Below are 25280 nucleotides of genomic sequence, written 5' to 3' on the forward strand. Positions count from 1 at the left end.
ATATAACATTTGCAGAGAGAGTTAGATTTGGGTGGGTTATTTTGTTTCTGTGCAGGGTAAATACTGGCTGCTTTATTTTTACACTGCAAGTTAGATTTCAGTTTGAATACACCCCACCCAAATCTAACTCTCTCTGCACATGTTATATCTGTCTCCCTGCAGTGCACATGGTTTTGCCCAACAGCTAACATATTTGCTGCTGCGATCAACTCAGAATTAGGCCCAATATGCTCAGGGTGATTGAACAGGGCAGATTCCATGAAAAGCTGGTTTTAGTGACCAAGCAGCATTCCATATTTTAGGGAAGGTAAATATTAGGTGTGAATTTGGAGTACTCAAAATCCCCTCACATTCATGCAACATGAACACGATTCCCCCAAAGTCAATGTCTTTTGTGTCATTTCTAATCAAAATATTTATGGGCCCTTTATCTTTGTTGAAGCCACTGTGGGCCTAATTCAGACCTGATGGCAAAGTCTTTCTCTAATGGGCAAAACCATGAGCACTGCAGGAGGGAGATGGGGGGGGGGGGGGGGGGGCAGATGTAACGTTCAGAGTTAGATTTGGATAAGTTCTTTTGTTTCTGTGCAGGATAAATACTGGCTGCTTTATTTTTACACTGCAATTTAGATTTCTTTATCATCCACTAGGGGTCACTGGAGTACTCTTGAGATATGGACGGGCGGAGCCGAACAAAGGCACTGAATATTCAAATTTAGGACCCTCCCACCCCTCCATATCCCCGAGTACCTCAGTGTACTGTCTCAGTGTTTTTTCGGTGCTCACAGCACGAACATCGGCTTGTGGTATAGCCACACTTGGATTTTTATTTTTAATTTTTATTTTTAATTTTTATTTTTACACTTAGCACATCCCTTCCCAGTTTCTGGAAAAACATGGGTCCGGGATAGTGCCGCTGCACGGGCAGCGCATGGCGTGTCGGTCCTCACAAAGAGCACCCTCACAGCCACAGACAGCATGGCGTGTCGGTCCTCACGAAGAGCACCCTCACAGCCACAGACAGCCCACTGCTTCTACAAAGAGCAGCCAGGAAAAGCTGGACGGGCTTGCACAAAGAAGCCGTCGCAGCCATAGATTACTGGAAGCTGACTGGAGCTGGACGGAGCTTACACATAAAAAGCCCCGCCACAGCCAAGACTACAGGCAGTCGTCAGCCATGATCAGAAAGGTAGGCTGGGGGAAACGGGGCGGTCAGCGCAGGCTGCCGCCCCGCTATGTAGGGGTTAATGCCTCCTGCGCATACGGAGCTCCGTCCGGCTGCACAGCAGGGGGAGCTCATACGCACTATGCCCAGCCGCTATGGAAGTCAGTCTGACACTGGACGGAGCTTACAGAAAGCCCCGTCACAGCCAGGATGAAAGCCCCGTCACAAGCTGGACGGAGCGTACAGGAGGTGCGGCACATGTCCTAATGGTGGGGTGTCAGGGCGGTCAGCTCACGCTGCCGCCCTGCTGTGTGGGGGTTTGCCGCCGCTGAAGCCGCCGCTGATATGCCCCGCTTAACTACGCTGGAAGCTCAGAGCGGCCGCACGTCACTCAGAGACGCCGGCCGCTCTCCCAGCGCTGATTACCCGGCACCGAGGTAGGACAGGCGCCGCCCGAGCCACAGTAAGTACCCGCTTTCTAACATGCACAGAGCGGCCGCACGTCACTCACAGACGCCGGCCGCTCTTCCAGCGCTGACACCGCACGCTGATGATACATGGCGCCGCCCGCTCTTCCGGACGGCTCCCCGGCGCTATACACAGCGCTCCCCTGCTCTCCCTGCACCCGTTCCCGCTGCAGGTAACATAGGGGAGACTACCGGGGGTAAGGGGGAGTAAATACCCATAGCAACAGCACCAAGGCTGCATGGGTTAATAAGACATAGTTTTCACAGAGCATGTCCTAAAATATGTTTCTAATTGTATGGATGGCATGCTTCCTGTTTCTGTAGGCTGCCATTTGATGTCATAAGTGTTCTATTAACTGGAATGTGATTATCACACTTTAATAGGCTATTAAGCCTATATTACCTGTATAATAGGCTATTATGTCTATATATATTAACACTGCAGCAGGTCCTGTGCTTTTCAGTGTATGCATGGCATGGGGGCCATTTTTAATCATTACAGTTTCTTCCAGTTTATACTTCTAGAACATTCCTGCCCTACATCTCTAAGCCACCAGAGGCAAAGGGGGTGTTAGTGGGAATGTAGTTCGGATTGCACATGTGAACTGCTTTTCACATAAAGAATACTCTGGTTTCTCTTCAGATCTAATAAATCTTTCGCCTGTTGCTAAAGATGTCCGTAGAGAGAAATAACCATGTGTTTCATAGCCTGGCTACGGCTGGCCTTAATATGCTTTTCAGCAACAAAAATATATATATGACACAAAAGAACTTCAACAAGTAGTGCAAGTGTCTGTCTGTTGCCTATTGTGGTGTCAGTCTGCATAGCTAGTAAGGCTCTAGCGCAGACTAAAAATAATTTTTAACGGTCCTATGTTAAGCATTGGCAATTCAAATTAAAACAGCGGTAACATCGGAGTCTCGGAAGTACTCCGCCTGCTATAACTAAAGATAGTCTTTTCAAAGGGCCAAGTTCCTTTGGGTACCAGGGTTGATGCAGAAACTTCGAGTGAGAAGGGTGCATTACACCAGCACTTATATAGTGCGGGGGTTTTGGGCAACATACATTGCTAAAAACCAGTGAGTCAAGGCCTCCATTTGTTTTTTAGAAAATATTAGTGGACTTTGACCACTATTTAATCGTTTCAAAATAACGCGATCCGCCATTGGCAAATGCGTCTGTGTTAAACATTTTAAAGACCCAGGATACATTTGGGTCATTAGTCTCTAGGTATGGAAACTATGAGATCACTGTTAAAAGAAGCTGCAGAGTATATCTGTAAAGCCTCTACTAACGCCTGTTTTTCATCGTAGCTAGTTCAGCACGACTAGGACAGAGCTTGGTTGGTCCTAAATTTGATATTCAGCCATTACCGCATCCAGTATCAAAACGGAATACTGGTACCGGCGTTTAATCCCTTTAGACTTCCGTTTTTCAAAGGCGGGTGTACAAAACAGTCACGCCTTGTAACGTCAGGACGCTACAGTCAGCAAGCCAGTGGTTTGATGACCTCTTTTCCAATTGTGGAAGCGCGTCTTTACATGTTACTTTGAGGGGTTTCCAGACTTCAATTCATGGATGTCTCAGCTATTTACAGATTAAAGGACAATACTGGCTCTGTCGACCGGTTTGGCAGGTTGCCATTTAGTCTCTGCTGGGTTTCAGCTGTCTTTATAATCCAAGCAGTAGTATACCAACAGAGTCAGGGTTACATATTCCCTCTGTTTGAGCAAAACCAGACGGCTCTGTCGCAATCTCAATCAGCAGGTCACTTACTGCAGTGGGAAAATGAATTTTCTGCGGTTAGTATTTGTTTATTGGAGCACAAAGTGGCATAATGGCACTTGATCTTCACAATGCGTATTTACCCATTCCGGTTTGATCTTCACGGGTTCTAGCGTTTGCAAATCGCCACAACCATTATCCATTTCGGGTCTACCGTTGCTTATCGCCTCGGGTATTTACCAAAGTTATGTTGGGGATGATAGCTCATCTCACATAAGAACTCTGTCTCAACAGAGTTTCTCTACCTTAGATGATCTGCTCATAAGAACTCTGTCTCAACAAAGTTCCTCTAACTTGCGCTACTAAGGTATACTGCGGTAGCAGATCAAGTTCGAAAACAATCGCATCTAATTCCGTCTAAACGATGTCAATTCCTAGGTAAGATTATAAATCAAAGACTTTTACCTACTACACCAGCAATAACAAATGTACGTCTAGTAATTAGTGCAAAACACGCACACTAGCGGTACATTGGTGTATTCACCTATTAAGAATAAAGATGTGTTTTCAATTTAGTTCGCCACCCTTCACTCGCGTTTCCCACAGAGGGAAAAGGGTGCATATACTCTGGACGACAGTCGCAGAGGGTCAGGATTTGTAGTTAAAATCAGCAACAAAGGTTCTAAAACACGACAGATTGCTGTCGATAAAGGTCCTAGAACTCTGTGCATTTTACAATGCAATACATGATTCGCTTTCAGTCTGACCAGGTATATACTCTGGTTTCTCTTCAGAACGAATAAATCTTTTGCCTTTTACTAAAGATTTCTGTGGAGAGGAACAACCATGAGTTTCAGGTAAATGTTTGATGCCTGTCTCACGCTGGCCTTAAGCAGTCAAACAAGGCAACGGCAGTTGCATACACAACAACCAGTGAGAACCAAGAAGCCGCATGGTAATGCGGCATGTGACTCAAATCCTCAATGGCTTAGAACACCATTATGTGAAAATGTCACATTACGTGAGTGGACATCTGTTAGACAGAGGATCTCACCCGTCAGGATTTGGATCCTGAAAACTGGACATTAAATCCAGAGGTGTTTCATATGTGAGTCCACAGAAGGGGGTTACCCTCAAGTATACATGATGGCATCTCGCCACAATTACAAAAGCTCAGTATGTGTACAAAACAGATCACAAGGGCAGTGGCGGTGGAGTCGCTCACATTCATGTGGTCATTCAGCATCGTGTATCTGGCTCCACCAGTTTCCGCTGCTCTCTCCGTTGTCAACACGGCTCATAAGACAGTTTGTCACAGTCATACTGGTGGTAGCTCATGGGTTTCGGAGAAGTTTGCTTCTCGAATTTTCAAGGAATACTTGCACACGATCTTGGCCCGCTCATAATACGTCCAACCTGTTACATCAGGGAACGTTAGTTTACCCATAGTTACCTATGTACCTATTATCTATGTACCGCAGCTGCGGTTGACGGGGTGAGGGTGCAAACGCCCTCTTAAGAAATTGAGCATTACAGTATCGGTTATACTAACCATGTTACGAAATAGTAAGCCGTTTAAGGCAGCTCATTTTTACAAAATTTTGTGTGCTTACATAGGTGGTAAACCTCGGAAGTTTCCAACATCATCCTTCAAGTAACCCGTATTCTGTTAAACGGGGTGGGATGGAAAACTGCGTTGATCTGCACGAAGAGTGCAGGTATCTGTGTGATAAACTTATTGTCAAAGACGTTTGCCTCTATTGGCGTCTGTACACATCTTTCTACAAGGTGTCATCAAAGTTCACACTCTATTTATCCCACCTACAGCGCCAGGCGACTTGAAGTTGGGTTCAGATTTCTTACAGTTTTCATATTTTGAACCCTTTCAACAAATGGGAATTAAGTTTCTCACTTTGGAAAACAATTTTCTTATAGCCTTGGCTTCGGCAAGGGTTTTGTTTTCATATTTGGGTGCCTTGTATTCCAAGCCACCGTATTTGAGTTTTCTCATGACAAAGCAGATCTTCGGACGAATCACGCTTTCGTATTCTTCACATCAATATACCAATAGGGGTTTCCTGTGTGGACAGCACATTCTAGAATTCTGAATGTGGTACACGCATTACGCGTTTATATATGTCCCGAACGTCAACAGTACGTGATATGAATACGTTGTTTGTTCTCTATGATACTGCCAACTGGGGTTAGCCAGTTTCTTAGCAGACATTATCCAGTTGGGTAATAATAATGACTACAAGTCAGGTTTACTTTAAGGCTAAGTTACAATCGCCTGCGTCAGTAATAGCTCATCCCACAGGTCTGTGGGAATGTCAGACCCAGTGGGTCGTGGAGTGGCTAAAACGCGGCTATATAGCCTTCATGTGCACCATGTTTGTGCACGTTTACACGTTATAAATGGTGGCGCCATCAGCATCTAGCTTTGGGCTGCCTACTGTTACAAGTATCAAACAGCTCTCCCGCCCACGAGGGAAGCTTTGGTACGTCCCAAGAGTACTCCAGTGACCCCTAGTGGATGATAAAGAAAATAGGATTTTGGTACTTACCAGGTAAATCCTTTTCTTTGAATCCATAGGGGGCACTGGACGCCCACCCAGAGCAGTTTTACCTGGGTTGTTTTAAGCTCAAGGGAGCTTAGGGTAACAAGTTTTACTTGATTGATATTAAGCTCAGAGGAGCTTATGGTAACACATTTTCACCGATTGGTTCAAATTATAAAGTTCTATCGGTTATGGTGTCAACTGTTTAGTTGACAGTAAGGTTATGGGTCAACATTGTTGTTGTCCGTTATGTTATAGGTATTCTCCATTGTCAACCTCTCTATATCGTTCCTGTTCGCTCAGTAAAAAACACTGAGACAGTACACTGAGGTACTCGGGGATATGGAGGGGTGGGAGGGTCCTAAATTTGAATATTCAGTGCCTTTGTTCGGCTCCGCCCGTCCATATCTCAAGAGTACTCCAGTGCCCCCTATGGATTCAAAGAAAAGGATTTACCTGGTAAGTACCAAAATCCTATTTTCAGTTTGAACACACTCCACCCAAATCTAACTCTCTCTGCACATGTTATATCTGCTCCACCTGCAGTGCACATGGTTTTGCCCATTTGAGAAAAAGTTAGTGCCCATTGCTCCTAGTGGACCTGTCTATACCCGATGGTACTAAAGAGTTTGCTGTTGCGATCAGGTCTGAATTAGGCCCTTTGTACGTAAAACTGATGGTGTGAAGACGGCAGAATGGGTCTTGCAATGGGGGTCATTCCGAGTTGATCGCTCGCTTGCTACTTTTAGCAGCCGTGCAAACGCATAGTCGCCGCCCACAGGGGAGTGTATTTTCGCTTTGCAAGTGTGCGAACGCATGTACAGCCGAGCAGGTACAAACACATTTTGTGCAGAACAAGACCAGCCCTATAGTTACTTATTCTGTGCGATGATTGCAGCGACAAAGGTCCCGGTATTGACGTCAGATACCCGCCCTGCAAACGCCTGCGTTTTTCCAAACACTCCCAGAAAATGGTCAGTTGACACCCATAAACGCCCTCTTCCTGTCAATCTCCTTGTGATCGGCTGTGCAAATGGAATCATCGCTATAAGCAGTGCAAAACAACGATGCTCTTTGTACCCGTACACTGCGCGTGCACATTGCGCCCCATACGCGTGCGTAGTTTTGCCGTTTTTCTTAAATGATCGCTACGCAGTGAACATCGGCAGCTAGCGAGCAACTCGGAATGACCCCCAATATCTCTTGCAGCCCTCCCCCCTTCCTAGCTGCATTATTGATATGCTGCTGCATTTAGAGTCTAATTTACATGTCGGGCGCCGGACGATGCAGACTTCTTGTTCCCAGTTATTTGGATCCGACGGAACAGTGTGAGTAAACTTCGGCTTAAGCACACTGACTGAGGTCTGCTACCATATCAAGTTGCGACCGAGGGTGATCTGATGTTGCATCCTCAGACACAGCACTCCGATCTTGAAAACACAGGCAGGAGGTGCTCATTTTCTAGACTCCTCCTGCTGCATTTTATTTGTATGGCATTTCACAGCTCCTTCCCTGCAGCTGTTCAATTCCTTAATCGTGTTCAGGCCCTATGCCAGGAGGTACCTACCTTGACATGCTGTAACTATGGCTCCTCCCGCAGCTGGAAAATAGTGCTGACTTCATCTTCTAACAGCATGATACCCCTTCTCATATCATAACAATGTTCATGTGCACCTCATTGACCAATTGGCATAAGGATGGGTTGGCCGAGCAACTGCGGCAGATCATGAACTGCTGTGTTGGCCACCATGCTCCCTAGATCTCAGCCCGTGAGATTTTTTTCTTGTGAAGTTTCATCAAGAACTCTGCTTGTACTACCACTTGCAACAACGCTGGTTGACCTGCATGTGCACAGAAGAACAGCCATCACTGAAATTGTCCCCCACATGCCACAAAGGTTTTGGGAGGAACTTAATAACCGTAAGTTTGCTGTGCTACGTGTGAAGCGCCCATTGAACACTAGCGATTTAATCTTTAAGAAACTTGAGTTTTCCTTTTTATCAGTACTTATTGTGTTTATCTGCAATACAATAAACTAGAGTAAAAAATTTTTTGAATTTGGGACTAATCAATTTGACTTACCCTGTTTTACAGGGTACAGGGTTTTGGTTTGTTTTTTAAATGGAACTATCTCTAGTAAGGGATGCACACTGCTAATGTGTATACACACGGTGAGATAAATCTGTAAGATTTTGACTATATAATCAAAATCTTATTAAAAGTTAGTGCAGATCTCAAGGTGTTAAACTAGGCATACACTATACAATTATCTGTCAGATAATCTGTGGTTGGAATGAAAATCTGATAATGGATGAGAGCAACTGATAATCGACCATTTGCTACCAAACATTGGAAAATGGACAAAACCTGTCCGTGATTTAACCAATTTGTATAAACGACAGTTTTTGTCCATTTTCCAGTAGCAAATCATCGATTGTCAGTTGCTCTCATCCATTGCCAGGTTTTCATTCCAACCACAGATTATCTGCCAGATAATTGTATAGTGTATGGCCAGCTTTACAGCTTGCGATACAGAGTCGATCCCGATGCACGCTCTCGTGGGTTCGGTATCGTAAGGCTAGATAGTCAAGATTGACTTGCCTGCACAGTCTATCTAGTACAAAGTATAGTCAAAATTGGCACTTAGTCAAAATCGTATCTAGACAAAATCTCAAGCAATGATAGTCAAAATCTGTGCTATCTGGGCTCAGGGGGAGTTCAAGGGAAATCGCATACTCAAAATCGGACATAGCAAGGATCTCACCGTGTGTACACACCTCTAGAGATGCTCTTCTGTTCATCCACATGTAGGACATGGGACAGACAGAATGACATCACGAAAGTGGGGTTTTGATCAGGGTGCGCTGATTTACATCACTATATTAAAAAAAAATATATATATATATATATATTTTAAATCAAGGTGTTTTATTAAATTAACTTTGATAATTGACATTTTTGACAGTTGTGTTTCAAGAATTCAATATTTGTTTCATCAGGGATACAGAGTTAGTTTACATCTATGTTTTTACCAATCTTTTACTGGCAATTGGCATAATGTGCAATATGAACCAAAGTGATTAGCTGCTCTACTAATAAAAGGTCTGTATCTATGGCTATTGCTTATTGACCTCATTTAATTATGAGTCATGTACCCTTCTACCAATACTATTCAAGTTCCAAGCAAAAGCACCCTGTTTAATAACCTTGTTTGACCATGATGTTGCAGCAACAGTGGCACCGATAGATTGGTGGAAACTGCACATTGGTTCAGAAACTGAAGCTGGTGAGGACCATATCATGGTAGCAGTAGAGCAATTGCTAACAGCTGCAGCATCATCCGCTTCAGTAGAAAAAATATGTTCAACATTAGGTTTGGTGCAGTCAAAACGGTGAAACCAGTTGGGTACCAAGAAAGCGTCAAAACTTCTATTTCTGCTATTTCTGCTACTGGGCTCCACATAGGGGTGTAGAGTAGGATCTTGATCCAAGGCACCAACAGGCTGAAAAGCTTTGACTGTTCCCAGAATACATAGCGCCGCCTCCTCTATAACCCCGCCTCCCTGCACAGGAGCTCAGTTTTGTAGTTGGTGCTGCAGATAGCAGGCACATAACAGAGGGGCTGCTCCAGGCAGCCCTAAGAGCTTTTTTGAAGAAAAAGTGAAGACTACAAGGGCAGCAGCGGTGTGTAAATGTCAGGAGACATTCACTGCTGCAGCTCCAGCTCTCCCCAGCGGCGCTGTACACTCCCGAGCCCTGGTTGCCGGGTAACTACAGCAGGAGGCTCCGTTTTTCTTCCATGGTCAGGCGCACACGACGGGGGCTCTCCGGGATCGCGTGGCCGCGCTTTGGAAGGTGGTGAGTGGGTCCCGCTTACTTTATCGCGATCCGGCGCGGTCAGTGGGAGGCGGGTCGCGCACGCTGGCGGTGGACACTGTGGCAGTACAGGCGATCCCACTAGATCACCAGGGCATGGGTGCAGGTCAGGTTTTCCCTTAAAACCATTTTAATTGTAGCCCACAGTACCCAGTGGTTTTGCCAGCAGGTGGATAAGGCTTAGACCTGGAGCCCCTCCCCCAGGGCGCCATTTCCCGCAAATGTTCCTGCTCTGGAGCTGCATATCTGTCTCTCCCTCACTCCCTCTCAGTGTCTGGGCGCCATTTCTCTCAGCTACACCGTTTCTGGGACTGCTTGGGCTAATCCTCCTGTGTAAAGGCGCCTGGTTGTCAGCGCTGTGACTTTACATGACACTTAAGTATTCTACCTTCCTATTAGACAGTGTTAGTTAAGAAAGAGTGCATTTAGCCAGGGTTTTCTAGTACAATTACCCTGTGATATACATCCAGGTCTTACTGTGCAGTGTTATATCTATTGACTACATAGCTATTAAGCTGGTCCAGTGCAGTATTATTGTAATAACCTCTGCATTGTACAACTGTGACTATATGTGTGTGCATTAGCTTGCTGAGTGGTTTCCATTTTGTGTCTCTCACTCAACTTGCTATCCCTATATTCTGTAACCTGAGGGGGCTTGGTGCGTCAGGTTTTATATAGGATTTTTCACAAGATATACTTTAATACGTATTTTTCTCTGTGATTTTAGTCACCATATCTCTCCTATATTTCTGCTTGTGCTGACTACACTGCACAGGGGTTTGGGTAAGAGGTATAGTGCTGCTGCCAATTGTACTGTGTTACCTACTGCAAGTTATATCATGTCTGCTTCTGAAGGTAACGGTTCTGGGGCGGAACACACTGCAGGTGTTGCTGAAGCCACAGATCCATATGAGGAGAATATAGCAGCTTTGGACTCTGGTTCTGGGGGCTCCTTGCCCCCCAGTGGGACTGTGGCAACGGAGGTACATAATGACCCACCGTGGGCTGCTTTTTCTGCATACGCTAGTTAATAACACCCCCGATGGGACCCCCTATGCCGGTGCAACCGTATGTGGTCCCTGCAGCTATGCTGCCGTGGGCGGACAATTTATCTGCTCAATTAAAGAAGTTGAACCAGTCCCTGACTACTAAAAAGTCTGACCCTCGCTCTCCCAAGCCCAAGGGGTCCACTTATCTCCTCACAATCCACTGCTGTCACTGACACCTCATCTGATGAAGATGGCACTTACACTGACCCCACAGATTCGGACACAGATACTGCTGATGGTGAGGGTAGTTCACATGTGAATGTTCCTGATCTTTTGGAGGCTATTAAGTTGATTTTACAGCTTACGGATGATCCCGAGCCATCCGTCCCTCCTAAGAAACCAGATAGGTTCAAGCGTCAGAAGGTGGTTAAACAAGTTTTACCTCACTCTGACCACCTAGTGGATATACGTCAGGAACCCTGGGAAAACCTGGGTAAGAAGTTTGTGCCTCAAAAGAAGATGCTGGCTCGGTATCCCCTCGCGCCAGAGCTGTCTAAAAATTGAGAAACGCCTCCTCCAGTAGACTCACATGTGGCTAGGATGGTGGTTTCCTCAGCTCTACCTGTCACTACCGTCAAGTCTCTAAAAGAGCCTACGGATAAACGTGTGGAGGGTTGTCTGAAAGCGATTTACACCCTCACGGGTGCTGCACAAAGGCCCACTATTGCAGCAACATGGGCTGCAGAGGCTATTGAAGCATGGGCCTTGGAGTTAGATGCTGAAATCTCCTCTGACCATGCTAGACAATGCTTGTCTTATATTGTCACAGCTTCTCGTTATATTAAAGAGGTGGCTTCTGATGCCTGTATCCTAGCAGCCAAGGCCTCTACTACATCAGTCCTGGCTTGCCGGATTTTGTGGCTGAGATCCTGGTCTGTGGATCTGGACTCTAGAAAAAACCTGGAGGTACTCCCTTTCAAGGGGGATATTCTGTTTGGGGAGGACTTAAATAAGATTGTGGCTGACTTGGCTACTGCCAAAACTGCCTGTCTGCCAAGTACCGCTCCTTCTGTGTCGAAGGCTAAAGGTACTTCCTTTCGCCCCTTTCGTCCTTCAGGTAAAGCAAAAGGTCAGGCGTACACCAAGCAGGCCCGCACTTCCAAACCTGGTAAGCCAAAGCACAAAAGAGCCTGGGCGGCCCGGCAGCCAGCTTCCAAGGCCGATAAGCCTGCCGCATGACTGGGCAGGCCTCCCCCTGGGATCCCAGGGTGGGGGGCCGGCTTCTAAGGTATACCCAGGAATGGTTGAAGACCACTTCAGATGCCTGGGTACGGGAAGTTGTCACTCGAGGTTACGCCATAGCCTTAAAAAACCGACCCCCTCATCGATTTTGCAGGACAGACGTCCCGTTGGACCAGACAAAGGCAAACACTCTACATTCGGTGGTACAGACCCTCCCGGATACAGGAGTCGTAGTACAGGTGCCTCTTGCGCAGAGGGGCCGGGGGTACTATTCTCCGCTGTTTCTAGTCCCGAAACCGAATGGGTCCTCCCGGCCCATTCTCAACCTCAAGGCATTGAACAGGTTTGTGAAGGTTTCCAAGTTCCGTATGGAAACCCTTCGCTCTATAGTTCTGGCCTTGGAACCTGGGGACTAACATGGTCTCCCTGGACATACAGGATGCTTACCTGCATATTCCTATAGCAGCGTCACATCAGCAATACCTGAGGTTTGCGATTGGCAACCTCCATTACCAGTTTCGGGCGTTACCTTTTGGTTTAACTACGGCTCCGCGAGTCTTCACCAAAGTTATGGCGGTGATGACGGTGGTACTCCGCCGTCAAGGGGGCAGGATACTGCCGTATCTGGACGACTAGTTAATCCTGGCAAATTCCCCAGAACTTCTCCTACGTCATCTGGATATGACTGTCCGGTTTCTACAAGCCCACGGGTGGCTCATCAACTGGAAGATATCCTCCCTGGTCCCTGCTCAGAGCATGGTGCACCTGGGAGCGCTATTGGACACTCACAACCAGAGGTTGTTCTTGTCTCAGGAGAAAGTCCTGAAGCTTCAGGACAGGATTTGTTGCTTCCTTTCTCATCCGCAAGTGTCAATACATTCGGCGATGCAGGTGCTGGGCCTCATGGTGTCAGCATTCGACATGGTGGAGTATGCTCAATTCCATTCTCGCCCCCTCCAGAGGATGATTCTAGCCAAGTGGGACGGCCTGCCTCACCGGATCAGGTCTCACATGATCTCATTGACTCCGGAGGTCCATCTGTCGCTGCTCTGGTGACTCCAGGACCGACAATAGTGCAGGGCCCGTCCCTTCTGGATATCCAACTGGGTCCTGTTGATGACAAATGCCAGTCTGAGAGGTTGGGGCGCGGTGCTGGAGCAACACTCCCTTCAGGGTCGGTGGACCAAGGAGGAATCCCTCCTCTCGATCAACATTCTGGAATTGCGGGCGGTCTTCAGTGCATTGAACCTGGCCCAGCATTTAATTCAGAACCGTCCTGTTCAAGTACAGTCGGACATCGCCACCACAGTGGCTTACATAAATCATCAAGGCAGCACTCGAAGCCGTTTGGCAATGAAGGAAGTCTCACGGATTCTACATTGGGCGGAACGCCATCTACCAGCCATATCGGCAATATTCATTCCGGGAGTCCTGAATTGGGAAGCGGACTTTCTCAGTTGTCAAGACGTACATGCCGGCGAGTGGGGCTCCATCCAGAAGTGTTTAAACTCCTAGTGTAAAAGTGGGGCCTTCCAGACGTAGATCTGATGGCGTCTCGACGCAATCACAAGGTTCCGGTCTTCGGAGCAAGGACAAGGGATCCTCTAGCAGCATTCGTGGATGCGCTGGCGGTGCCGTGGAGGTTTCGGCTGCCATACGTGTTCCCTCCGGTGTCACTCCTGCCCAGGGTAATTCGGAAGTTCAAGCAAGAAAAAGGAAATCTGCTTCTCATAGCTCCAGCGTGGCCCAGACGGCACTGGTTCTCAGATCTGCAAGGCCTATCGTCAGAGCGTCCAATTCTGCTTCCACAACGCCTAGACCTCCTCGTTCAGGGCCCCTGTGTCTACCAGGACCTAGCCTGGCTGTCTTTGACGGCATGGCTCTTGAAGCTTCCGTCTTAAGGGCTAAATTGTTTTCTGAGGCGGTCATTCAAACTATGTTGCGGGCCCGGAAACTGGCTTCGGCTCGGATTTACTATAGGGTGTGGCATTCTTACTTTGTTTGGTGCGCATCTACCGATTATGACGCTTCCAAGTTTAGTATAGCCAAGTTGTTGGCTTTTTTCTTCAGCAGGGCCTGGACTTAGGCCTGCGTCTGGCCTCCCTCAAGGTTCAAATAGCTGCCTTGTCGGTGTGGTTTCAGAGACAAATTGCGACCTTACCTGATGTGCATACCTTTACTCAGGGTGTTTTGCGTATCCAACCTCCCTATGTCCCGCCTGTGGCTCCTTGCGACTTGTCGGTGGTTTTGGAGGCGTTACAAGAGTCTCCATTTGAACCTCTTGGTTCAGCTGATCTTAAGTGGCTTTCCCTTAATGTGGTGTTTCTGCTGGCTATTGCTTCAGCTAGAAGAGTGTCGGATTTGGGTACCTTGTCCTGTAGTTCCCCATATCTGATATTTCACCGTGACCGGGTGGTTCTTAGGACTCGTCCCGGATATTTACCTAAGGTGGTTTCTTCGTTCCACCTTAACCAGGAGATTGTGGTTCCGGCACTTGTTTCTCCTGATCTGTCTCCCAAAGAGCGGTCTTTGGATGTGGTACGGGCTCTCCGTATCTATGTGAAGAGAACTGCTTCGATTAGAAAATCTGATTCTCTCTTTGTGCTGTTTGGATTTCACAAACGGGGCTGGCCTGCTCACAAGCAGACTTTGGCCAGATGGATTAGAATGGTGATTGCACATGCTTATGTGAGGGCTGGTCTATCAGCTCCTGCTCACATTACGGCCCATTCTACTCGGTCTGTTGGACCAGGCAAGGCAGCTACGTGGTCCTCTGTGATCACGTTCATAAGGTTCTATGCCTTCGATACTGCCGCTTCCCAGGATGCTTCCTTTGGACGCAGGGTTCTTGTGCCCGCTACAGTGCGTCCCCTCCCATAAGGAACTGCTTTAGGACATCCCCTATGTCTATCCTTGTGGAGCCCTGTGTACCCCGCAGCAGAAAACTATTTTTATGGTTAGTACTTACCTTTGTTAAAATTCTTTCTGCGAGGTACACTGGGCTCTACAAGGCACCCATCCTGACGCACTTAGCTTCTTTGGGTTGGTATGGCATTAGCCGCTGACACTTCTCCTGTCATGAGAGTGTGGTGTATGTGGCTACTAACCGTTGTCGTCTCTTTTCCTGCTACTGCATTGGGCTGGTTAACTAAAAACTGAGCTCCTGTGCAGGGACCTGGGGTTATAGAGGAGGCAGCGCTATGCATTCTGGGAACAGTCAAAGCTTTTCAGCCTGTTGGTGCCTCGGATCTAGATCCTACTCTACACCCCTATGTCTATCCTTGTGGAGCCCAGTGTACTTCGCAGAAAGAGTTTTTACAAAGGTAAGTTCTAACCATAAAACTCGTTTTCTTTTTAAGGCTCTCAATAAACCAATGTGAAGGCTTATTTAGATTTGCAAACTTTTATTTTTATAAAAAAATAAAAAAAAATCAAATAAGCAATCTAAAACAAAATAATCCAATTGAAATAAAGATTTAAATCCAAAAAACTCTAAAAAAATTTCACACGCTGCTTTTGATTTAGTAAATCGCCCTATTTGAGCACGTATTCTACTTCATGTAATTTAAATAAAAAACAACCCATGATTAAAACAACTATTTCGGCCCAATGCCCTAAAATCTGTTTGGTTTTGGGGGAGTGGGAAGTACAGATGTGTCCTCTTACATCTTTGCTCCATGTGCTACAAGTCGCGGCACACAACGCGCGAGTGCCTTGTGACTGTAGCACGAGTCTTTTTTGCACAAAAATGCATCCTAGACGCAAAGTAATGCAATAGGTCACACAAGCAGCTTCTGCTGATTAAACAGATATGCAGCATGCTTATATTCTCTGTAACAGACTGTATTTGCCTACAAAATGCTATTCACGGTCATTGTACAAAAATGCTTCCGACTGTACTATGGACACAAGACTAATGGAAGGATTGATTTATGGGCAAGTAATTATAGCTCACTAATTGCACAGGATTGAAGGTGGTATTTTCCCATGAGGATAATAACTATTAGCTAAATAATTTCCCCTTTTCTATGCATGGTATTGCAACTAGCCCAAAGTTTTTCATTCCTGAACCACCCAATAAGCATGGCCTAGAAACCAATTTTCCGTAAGATGTAAGTAATTGCTGCAGTGACAATAAATATACTTTAAATCTATATAATTGTTTGAATTCATTCAATAAACAAACAAGGGAGAAACTTGCTTGATTAATAATGATTTTTTACTAAATTCCAGTTAAGAACAGTACACTTAAAATAGTTAGTTATGCCAATTATTCAGACATGTTTAAAAGGAGCTGGAGAATATATTCAATGGGCCGTAGCCAGATGGATGGTCTTCGGGCTCCTGGCGACCAGCATACCAGCGCCGGGATCCTGACCACCGGCATACCAACATCTTTTCTCCAACTTGGGGGTCCACGACCCCCCTGGAGGGAGAATCTCGCGCCACTGTGCCCGCAAGGGGCTCATTTGCGCTCGCCACGCTGTCGGTATGCCGGCGGTCGGGATTCTGGCACCGGTATGCTGGTCGCCGGGAACCCGATTGCCAGCAAACCATACTACAGATATGCGACTGAAAGTAACACACACTGATTACCGAGCAGCAACGATGTGATCTTTCTATAGAAACAACCAGATTCCAGTAAGCGTTTTGCAACAGTAACACTGCATATGTTTGAACGCAGTGTAGTATAATTCAGCAGTATAATCAATTTAGGATCTTCCCAATCCTCCTGCTACTGGCATCCCAGTGCAGGGGATATAGTTCTGTTAGGTAATTAGCCGATCCAGTGGGAATGTATAATGATAACAGAAGTGTGTATTCATATTCACCCAAGCATGAAGCCCTCAAACGGCCGCTGGCACTAGAGTGGTGCAGGAGTCCTGTCCTGGCCAGCAGGAAGGATAGCACACCTGATTCCGAATGAAGACTACCGCCGGAGTTGTGAGCGCTATCGTAGCTGTCAGTTACTCCCGTCACACAGGTAGGGAAGCACGTGTGCGCTCAGCCCCCACACGGAGACAGACCAGCATCATCCGCTGGTGTTGTATGCTGCAGGAGGTCCGTCCTGACGTGCAGGAAGAGGTAGCTTGCTCTGGTGTCCAATTTGAATTAGCTGCAGATGGTGGAGCATTAGGCGGTAATCAGTGACTCGGGCAAAAACCAGCTCAGTGATAGGGATGATGTCCATCCCTATCACTGAGCTGGTTTTTGCCCGAGTCACGGATTAGGGCTTCACGCTTGGGGTGAATACATAATCAATACTCCACTTTACAACTTATCATTGGACATTCCCGCTGGATTGGGTAATTACCCAACAGAACTATGGGGGTCATTCCGAGTTGTTTGCTCGCTAGCAGGTTTTAGCAGCCGTGCAAACGCTAAGCCGCCGCCCTCTGGGAGTGTATCTTAGCAGAAGTGCTAACGATTGCATCGGAGAACGGCTACAAAAAAAAATTGTGCAGTTTCTGAGTAGCTTCAGACCTACTCAGCGCTTGCGATCACTTCAGACCATTCGGTTCCGGGTGTGACGTCACAAAAGCAACCTGCGTTCGGCCAGCCACACCTGCATTTTTTCAAACACTCCCTGAAAACGGTCAGTTGCCCCCCAGAAATGCTCACTTCATGTCACTCTGCGGTCAGCAGTGCAACTGAACAGCTTCGCTAGACCTTGTGTAAAAATACACTGGCTGTTGTGAAAGTACGTAGCACGTGCGCACTGCGCAGAAGTGCCTTTTTTTCCTTAATCGCACCGGAGCAAACATTTTCAGCTAGCGATCAACTCGGAATGACCCCCTATATCCCCTGCACTGGGACGCCAGTAGCAGGAGGATTGGGAAGATCCTGAATTGATTATACTGCGGAATTATATTACACTGTGTGCACACAGATGCAGTGTTACTGTTGCAAAACGCTTACTGGAATCTGGTTGTTTCTATAGAAAGATGTGTGTTACTTTCAGTCACATATCTGGCTAGGGTCCATTGAATATATTCTCCAGCTTTTAAACATATGTCTGAATAATTGGCATATTTTAAGTGTACTGTTCTTTACTGGAATTTAGTAAAAATTTGTTATCAAGCAAGTTTCTCCCTTATTTACTTATTGAATGAATTCAAACACAATTATACAGATTTAAAGTATATTTATTGTCGGTACATCTAGCGCAATCATTTCTGGGTTCTGTGGTTGTCTATTTTCTGGGGCTTTGAATGAGCTCTAATTATTTGCTTCAGATTATCTGACTTTGTTTATTAAATATATTAATTGTATTGGTGCCGGAAGTTCGGGTGTATCACCCTAAACAATAGAATTGCTGCAGTGGTAATAGCCCCGACAGAGGTTCACTATGAGCATCTCATCCAAGTTACTTGGAGTATGGCTTCATTTATTGAGGAGGGACACTGCAGGTGTATTTGAGGTAGAATATATATTGACTTTTACCCCAATGTATCTTGTATGCTATCTGACAGACCGTATTTTATTGGTGTATTGATACTGGTACCCTAACAGACTTATTCTTTTTCAGGCTGAAATCTGTTCAGAGCCTTCAGAAGACGATCAACATTTGCTACGTTTTTATGCATCTCAAAGCGACGGACACCTCCGTACCCTCCAAGACTGTGTGGCCACCTTCCTGGGCAGTGCAAGCACACAACCCCCTCGTGTCTTTGTAGGGCATGGAAAACAGTTGGTGATTGCTGCACATAAGCTGGTGTTCATTAGTGACACACTTTGCAGGCTGCTTAGCTGTACCCAACTGCAAGCTAAGCTAGCAGGGGAAGGAGGAGCCCTATGCCAAGCACTGAAGGAAGTTGTGCTGGCAACAAAGGAGGCAGCTGCATTGTACCCTTCCCCCGATGCACTCAAAGCTATGGCAGTTAGTGTCTCTGTACTGTGTACCTGTGCTCATAGCTTCACAGACCTTTTACAAAAGTTGGCTAGGTGAGGCACAGAGCTTGGTGCTAAACATTTGGACAAGACCACATTCTGATTATATAGTGCCAAGGCATTTTCAGGAAGCCATGTGACTGCCATGGACAGTTTGACTTTTTTCAATATTTATTTTGTAACTAGATACTGTTTCTGCTGTTGAATTTAAATATAAAAATAAAATTACACTAGGATAACTGGATGCAGCATAAACCCATGTGTGCATTTTTCATGGCGATACCTTACTTTATCTGATGTGCACCAATAGAAACCAAAGATGTGTTGCTTTAGATCAGTGATGGGGAACCTTTGGCACTCCAGCTGTTGAATTACACATCCCAGCATGCCCTGCTACAGTTTTAGCATAGCCAAATAGCAAAACTGTAGCAGGGCATACCGGGATGTGTAGTTCAACAGCCAGAGTCCCAAAGGATCCCCATCACTGCTTTAGATAAAATAGTGACAGCAAATTTATAAAGATATTTCAGGCTTAATAGAACTGGAATTTCTCTAACGTCCTAGTGGATGCTGGGGACTCCGTAAGGACCATGGGGAATAGACGGGCTCCGCAGGAGACTGGGCACTCTAAAGAAAGATTTAGTACTATCTGGTGTGCACTAGCTCCTCCCTCTATGCCCCTCCTCCAGACCTCAGTTAGAATCTGTGCCCGGCCAGAGCTGGGTGCTCCTAGGGGTGTGGTTCGTTTTATCGACAGTGTCTAGGTCGACAATGTTTAGGTCGACCACTATAGGTCGACAGTCACTAGGTCGACATGGATGTAAGGTCGACAGGGTTTCTAGGTCGACAGGTCTAAAGGTCGACATGAGGATTTTTTTTTTTTTTCTGTGTCGTTTTCTTCGTAGAGTGACCGGAATCCCAAATTAGTGCACCGCTTCGCTCGCCACGCTTCGGGCATGGTGCCTTCGCTCCGCTACCGCTTCGCTCGGCACACTTTACCGTTCCAATCGTAGTCCACGTGGATCGTTAAGTATGAAACCCCCCCCCCCCCCCAAAATTTTTTTTTTAAAAACTCATGTCGACCTTTAGACCTAGCACATGTCGACCTAGAAACCCTGTCGACCTTCCATCCATGTCGACATAGTGACAGTCGACCTATAGTGGTCGACCTAAAATAAGATTTTACTCACCGGTAAATCTATTTCTCGTAGTCCGTAGTGGATGCTGGGACTCCGTAAGGACCATGGGGAATAGCGGCTCCGCAGGAGACTGGGCACAACTAAAGAAAGCTTTAGGACTACCTGGTGTGCACTGGCTCCTCCCACTATGACCCTCCTCCAGACCTCAGTTAGGATACTGTGCCCGGAAGAGCTGACACAATAAGGAAGGATTTTGAATCCCGGGTAAGACTCATACCAGCCACACCAATCACACCGTATAACTCGTGATACTATACCCAGTTAACAGTATGAAATATAACTGAGCCTCTCAACAGATGGCTCAACAATAACCCTTTAGTTAAACAATAACTATATACAAGTATTGCAGACAATCCGCACTTGGGATGGGCGCCCAGCATCCACTACGGACTACGAGAAATAGATTTACCGGTGAGTAAAATCTTATTTTCTCTGACGTCCTAAGTGGATGCTGGGACTCCGTAAGGACCATGGGGATTATACCAAAGCTCCCAAACGGGCGGGAGAGTGCGGATGACTCTGCAGCACCGAATGGGCAAACTCTAAGTCCTCCTCAGCCAGGGTGTCAAACTTGTAGAATTTAGCAAATGTGTTTGACCCCGACCAAGTAGCTGCTCGGCAAAGTTGTAAAGCCGAGACCCCTCGGGCAGCCGCCCAAGAAGAGCCCCCCTTCCATGTGGAATGGGCTTTTACTGATTTAGGATGCGGCAGTCCAGCCGCAGAATGTGCAAGCTGAATCGTACTACAGATCCAGCGAGCAATAGTCTGCTTTGAAGCAGGAGCACCCAGTTTGTTGGGTGCATACAGGATAAATAGCGAGTCAGTTTTCCTGACACTAGCCGTCCTGGAAACATAAATTTTTAGGGCCCTGACTACGTCCAACAACTTGGAAGCCTCCAAGTCTTTTGTAGCCGCAGGCACCACGATAGGTTGGTTCAGATGAAAAGCTGATACCACCTTAGGGAGAAACTGGGGACGAGTCCTCAATTCTGCCCTATCCATATGGAAAATCAGATAAGGGCTTTTACATGACAAAGCCGCCAATTCTGATACACGCCTGGCCGAAGCCAAGGCCAACAACATGACCACTTTCCACGTGAGATATTTCAATTCCACGGTTTTAAGTGGCTCAAACCAATGTGACTTTAGGAAATCCAACACCACGTTGAGATCCCAAAGTGCCACTGGAGGCACAAAAGGGGGCTGAATATGCAGCACTCCCTTAACAAAAGTCTGAACTTCAGGTAGTGAAGCCAGTTCTCTCTGGAAGAAAATCGATAGAGCCGAAATCTGGACCTTAATGGAACCCAATTTAAGGCCCATAGTCACCCCTGACTGTAGGAAGTGCAGAAAACGGCCCAGCTGAAATTCCTCCTTTGGGGCCTTCCTGGCCTCACACCACGCAACATATTTTCGCCAAATGCGGTGATAATGGTTTGCAGTCACTTCTTTCCTAGCTTTAATCAGCGTAGGAATGACTTCCTCCGGAATGCCCTTTTCCTTCAGGATCCGGTGTTCAACCGCCATGCCGTCAAACGCAGCCGCGGTAAGTCTTGGAACAGACAGGGCCCCTGCTGCAGCAGGTCCTGTCTGAGCGGCAGAGGCCATGGGTCCTCTGAGATCATTTCTTGAAGTTCCGGGTACCAAGCTCTTCTTGGCTAATCCGGAACAATGAGTATAGTTCTTACTCCTCTTCTCCTTATTATCCTCAGTACCTTTGGTATGAGAGGAAGAGGAGGGAACACATAAACCGACCGGTACACCTACGGTGTCACTAGAGCGTCCACAGCTATCGCCTGAGGGTCCCTCGACCTGGCGCAATATCTTTCTAGCTTTTTGTTTAGGCGGGACGCCATCATGTCCACCTGTGGCTTTTCCCAACGGTTTACAATCAGTTGGAAGACTTCCGGATGAAGTCCCCACTCTCCCGGGTGGAGGTCGTGTCTGCTGAGGAAGTCTGCTTCCCAGTTGTCCACTCCCGGAATGAACACTGCTGACAGTGCTAACACGTGATTTTCCGCCCATCGGAGAATCTTTGTGGCTTCTGCCATCGCCGTCCTGCTTCTTGTGCCGCCCTGTCGGTTTACATGGGCGACTGCCGTGATGTTGTCTGACTGGATCAGTACCAGCTGGTTTTGAAGCAGGGGTTTTGCCTGACTTAGGGCATTGAAAATGGCCCTCAGTTCCAGAATATTTATGTGTAGGGAAGTCTCCTGACTTGACCATAGTCCTTGGCAGTTTCTTCCCTGTGTGACTGCCCTCCAGCCTCGAAGGCTGGCATCCGTGGCCACCAGGACCCAGTCCTGTATGCCGAATCTGCGGCCCTCTTGAAGATGAGCACTTTGCAGCCACCACAGCAGAGACACCCTGGTCCTTGGAGACAGGGTTATCAGCCGATGCATCTGAAGATGCGATCCGGACCACTTGTCCAACAGGTCCCACTGAAAAGTCCTTGCATGGAACCTGCCGAATGGAATTGCTTCGTAGGAAGCTACCATCTTTCTGCGTGCAGTGATGCACCGACACCTGTTTTGGTTTTAGGAGGCCTCTGACTAGAGATGACAGCTCCTTGGCCTTCTCCTCCGGGAGAAACACTTTTTTCTGTTGTGTGTCCAGAACCATCCCCAGGAACAGTAGACGTGTCGTAGGGACCAGCTGTGACTTTGGAATATTTAGAATCCAGCCGTGCTGTTGTAGCACCTCCCGAGATAGTGCTACCCCGACCAACAACTGCTCCCTGGACCTCGCCTTTATCAGGAGATCGTCCAAGTACGGGATAATTAAAACTCCCTTCTTTCGAAGGAGTATCATCATTTCGGCCATTACCTTGGTAAATACCCTCGGAGCCGTGGATAGACCAAACGGCAACGTCTGGAATTGGTAATGACAATCCTGTACCACAAATCTGAGGTACTCCTGGTCAGGATGGTAAATGGGGACATGCAGGTAAGCATCCTTGATGTCCAGTAATACCATGTGATCTCCCTCGTCCAGGCTTGCAATAACCGCCCTGAGCGATTCCATCTTGAACTTGAATTTTTTTATATATGTGTTCAAGGATTTCAAATGGGTCTCACCGAACCGTCCGGTTTCGGTACCACAAACATTGTGGAATAGTAACCTCGTCCTTGTTGAAGTAGGGGCACCTTGACTATCACCTGCTGGGAATACAGCTTGTGAATTGCCTCTAACACTGACTCCCTGCCTGAGGGAGTTGTTGGCAAGGCAGATTTGAGGAAACGGCGGGGGGGAGACGTCTCGAATTCCAGCTTGTACCCCTGAGATACTACTTGAAGGATCCAGGGATCCACCCGTGAGCGAGCCCACTGATTGCTGAAGTTTTTGAGACGGGCCCCCACCGTACCTGGCTCCGCCTGTGGAGCCCCAGCGTCATGCGGTGGACTTGGAGGAAGCGGGGGAGGACTTTTGCTCCTGTGAACTGGCTGTATGCTGCAGCTTTTTCCCTCTACCTCTGCCTCTGGGCAGAAAGGACGCGCCTTTAACCCGCTTGCCCTTATGGGGCCGAAAGGACTGTACCTGATAATACGGTGCTTTCTTTGGCTGTGAGGGAACATGGGGTAAAAATGCAGACTTCCCAGCTGTTGCTGTGGAAACGAGGTCCGAGACCATCCCCGAACAACTCCTCACCCTTATAAGGCAAAACTTCCATGTGCCTTTTCGAATCTGCATCACCTGTCCACTGCAGAGTCCATAACCCTCTCCTGGCAGAAATGTACATTGCACTTATTTTAGATGCCAGCCGGCAAATATCCCTCTGTGCATCTCTCATGTATAAGACTGCGTCTTTAATATGCTCTACGGTTAGCAATATAGTGTCCTTGTCTAGGGTATCAATATTTTCCGACAGGGAATCTGACCACGCAGCTGCAGCACTGCACATCCATGCTGAAGCAATAGCTGGTCTCCGTATAATACCTGTGTGTGTATATACAGACTTCAGGATAGCCTCCTGCTTTCTATCAGCAGGTTCCTTTAGGGCGGCCGTATCCGGAGACGGTAGTGCCACCTTCTTTGACAAGCGTGTGAGCGCTTTATCCACCCTAGGGGATGTTTCCCAACGTGACCTATCCTCTGGCGGGAAAGGGTACGTCATTAGTAACCTTTTAGAAATTACCAGTTTCTTATCGGGGGAAGCCCACGCTTCTTCACACACTTCATTTAATTCCTCAGATGGAGGAAAAACTACTGGTAGTTTTTTCTCTCCAAACATAATACCCTTTTTTGTGGTACCTGGGGTAACATCAGAAATATGCAACACATTTTTCATTGCCTCAATCATGTAACGTGTAGCCCTATTGGAAGTTACATTAGTCTCATCGTCGTCGACACTGGAGTCAGTATCCGTGTCGACATCTGTGTCTGCCATCTGAGGTAGCGGGCGTTTTAGAGCCCCTGATGGCTTTTGAGACGCCTGGGCAGGCACAGGCTGAGAAGCCGGCTGTCCCATATTTGGTATGTCGTCAAACCTTTTATGTAAGGAGTCGACACTGTCACGTAATTCCTTCCACATAACCATCCACGCAGGTGTCGACCCCGCAGGGGGTGACATCACATTTATCGGCATCTGCTCCGCCTCCACGTAAGCCTCATCAAACATGTTGACACAGCCGTACCGACACACCGCACACACACAGGGAATGCTCTGACAGAGGACAGGACCCCACAAAGCCCTTTGGGGAGACAGAGAGAGAGTATGCCAGCACACACCAGAGCGCTATATAACACAGGGATTAACACTATAACTGAGTGTTTTCCCTTATAGCTGCTTATATATATATATATATATATATATATATATATTGCTGCGCCTAAATTTAGTGCCCCCCCTCTCTTTTTTACCCTTTTGAAGCTTGAAACTGCAGGGGAGAGCCAGGGAGCGATCCTTCCAGCGGAGCTGTGAGGGAAAAATGGCGCCAGTGTGCTGAGGGAGATAGCCCCACCCCTTTTTCGGCGGACTTTTCTCCCGCTTTTTTATGGATTCTGGCAGGGGTATTTATCACATATATAGCCTCTGGGACTATATATTGTGATTTTTTGCCAGCCAAGGTATGAATATTGCTGTTCAGGAGCAATGGCGCACAGCTGCAGTGCTGTGCGCTACCTTGTTGAAGACCGAAGTCTTCTGCCGCCGATTTTCCGGACCATC

General features: G+C 47.1%; 1 protein-coding gene, 1 non-coding gene and 1 pseudogene across 3 annotated transcripts in view; all 3 read left to right on the plus strand.

Annotated features, from left to right (window-relative positions):
* Positions 1 to 19169, plus strand: part of EFS (embryonal Fyn-associated substrate) — a 53984-nt gene extending 34815 nt beyond the window's left edge. For both annotated transcript variants that reach the window (XM_063913610.1, XM_063913611.1), the window contains exon 7: positions 18553 to 19169. In XM_063913610.1, the coding sequence (XP_063769680.1) occupies positions 18553 to 18972 (420 nt within the window). In that variant the 3' untranslated portion in view covers positions 18973 to 19169. The remainder of the gene's footprint in view (positions 1 to 18552) is intronic.
* LOC134932457 (U5 spliceosomal RNA) lies at positions 2256 to 2341 on the plus strand (annotated as a pseudogene).
* LOC134961366 (U5 spliceosomal RNA) lies at positions 4133 to 4247 on the plus strand. The gene has a single exon (XR_010187896.1). It is a non-coding gene; the product is annotated as a U5 spliceosomal RNA (small nuclear RNA).
* Positions 19170 to 25280: the final 6111 nt, after the last annotated feature.

This window comes from Pseudophryne corroboree, chromosome 1, assembly GCF_028390025.1.
Source record: "Pseudophryne corroboree isolate aPseCor3 chromosome 1, aPseCor3.hap2, whole genome shotgun sequence".
NCBI lineage: Eukaryota > Metazoa > Chordata > Amphibia > Anura > Myobatrachidae > Pseudophryne > Pseudophryne corroboree.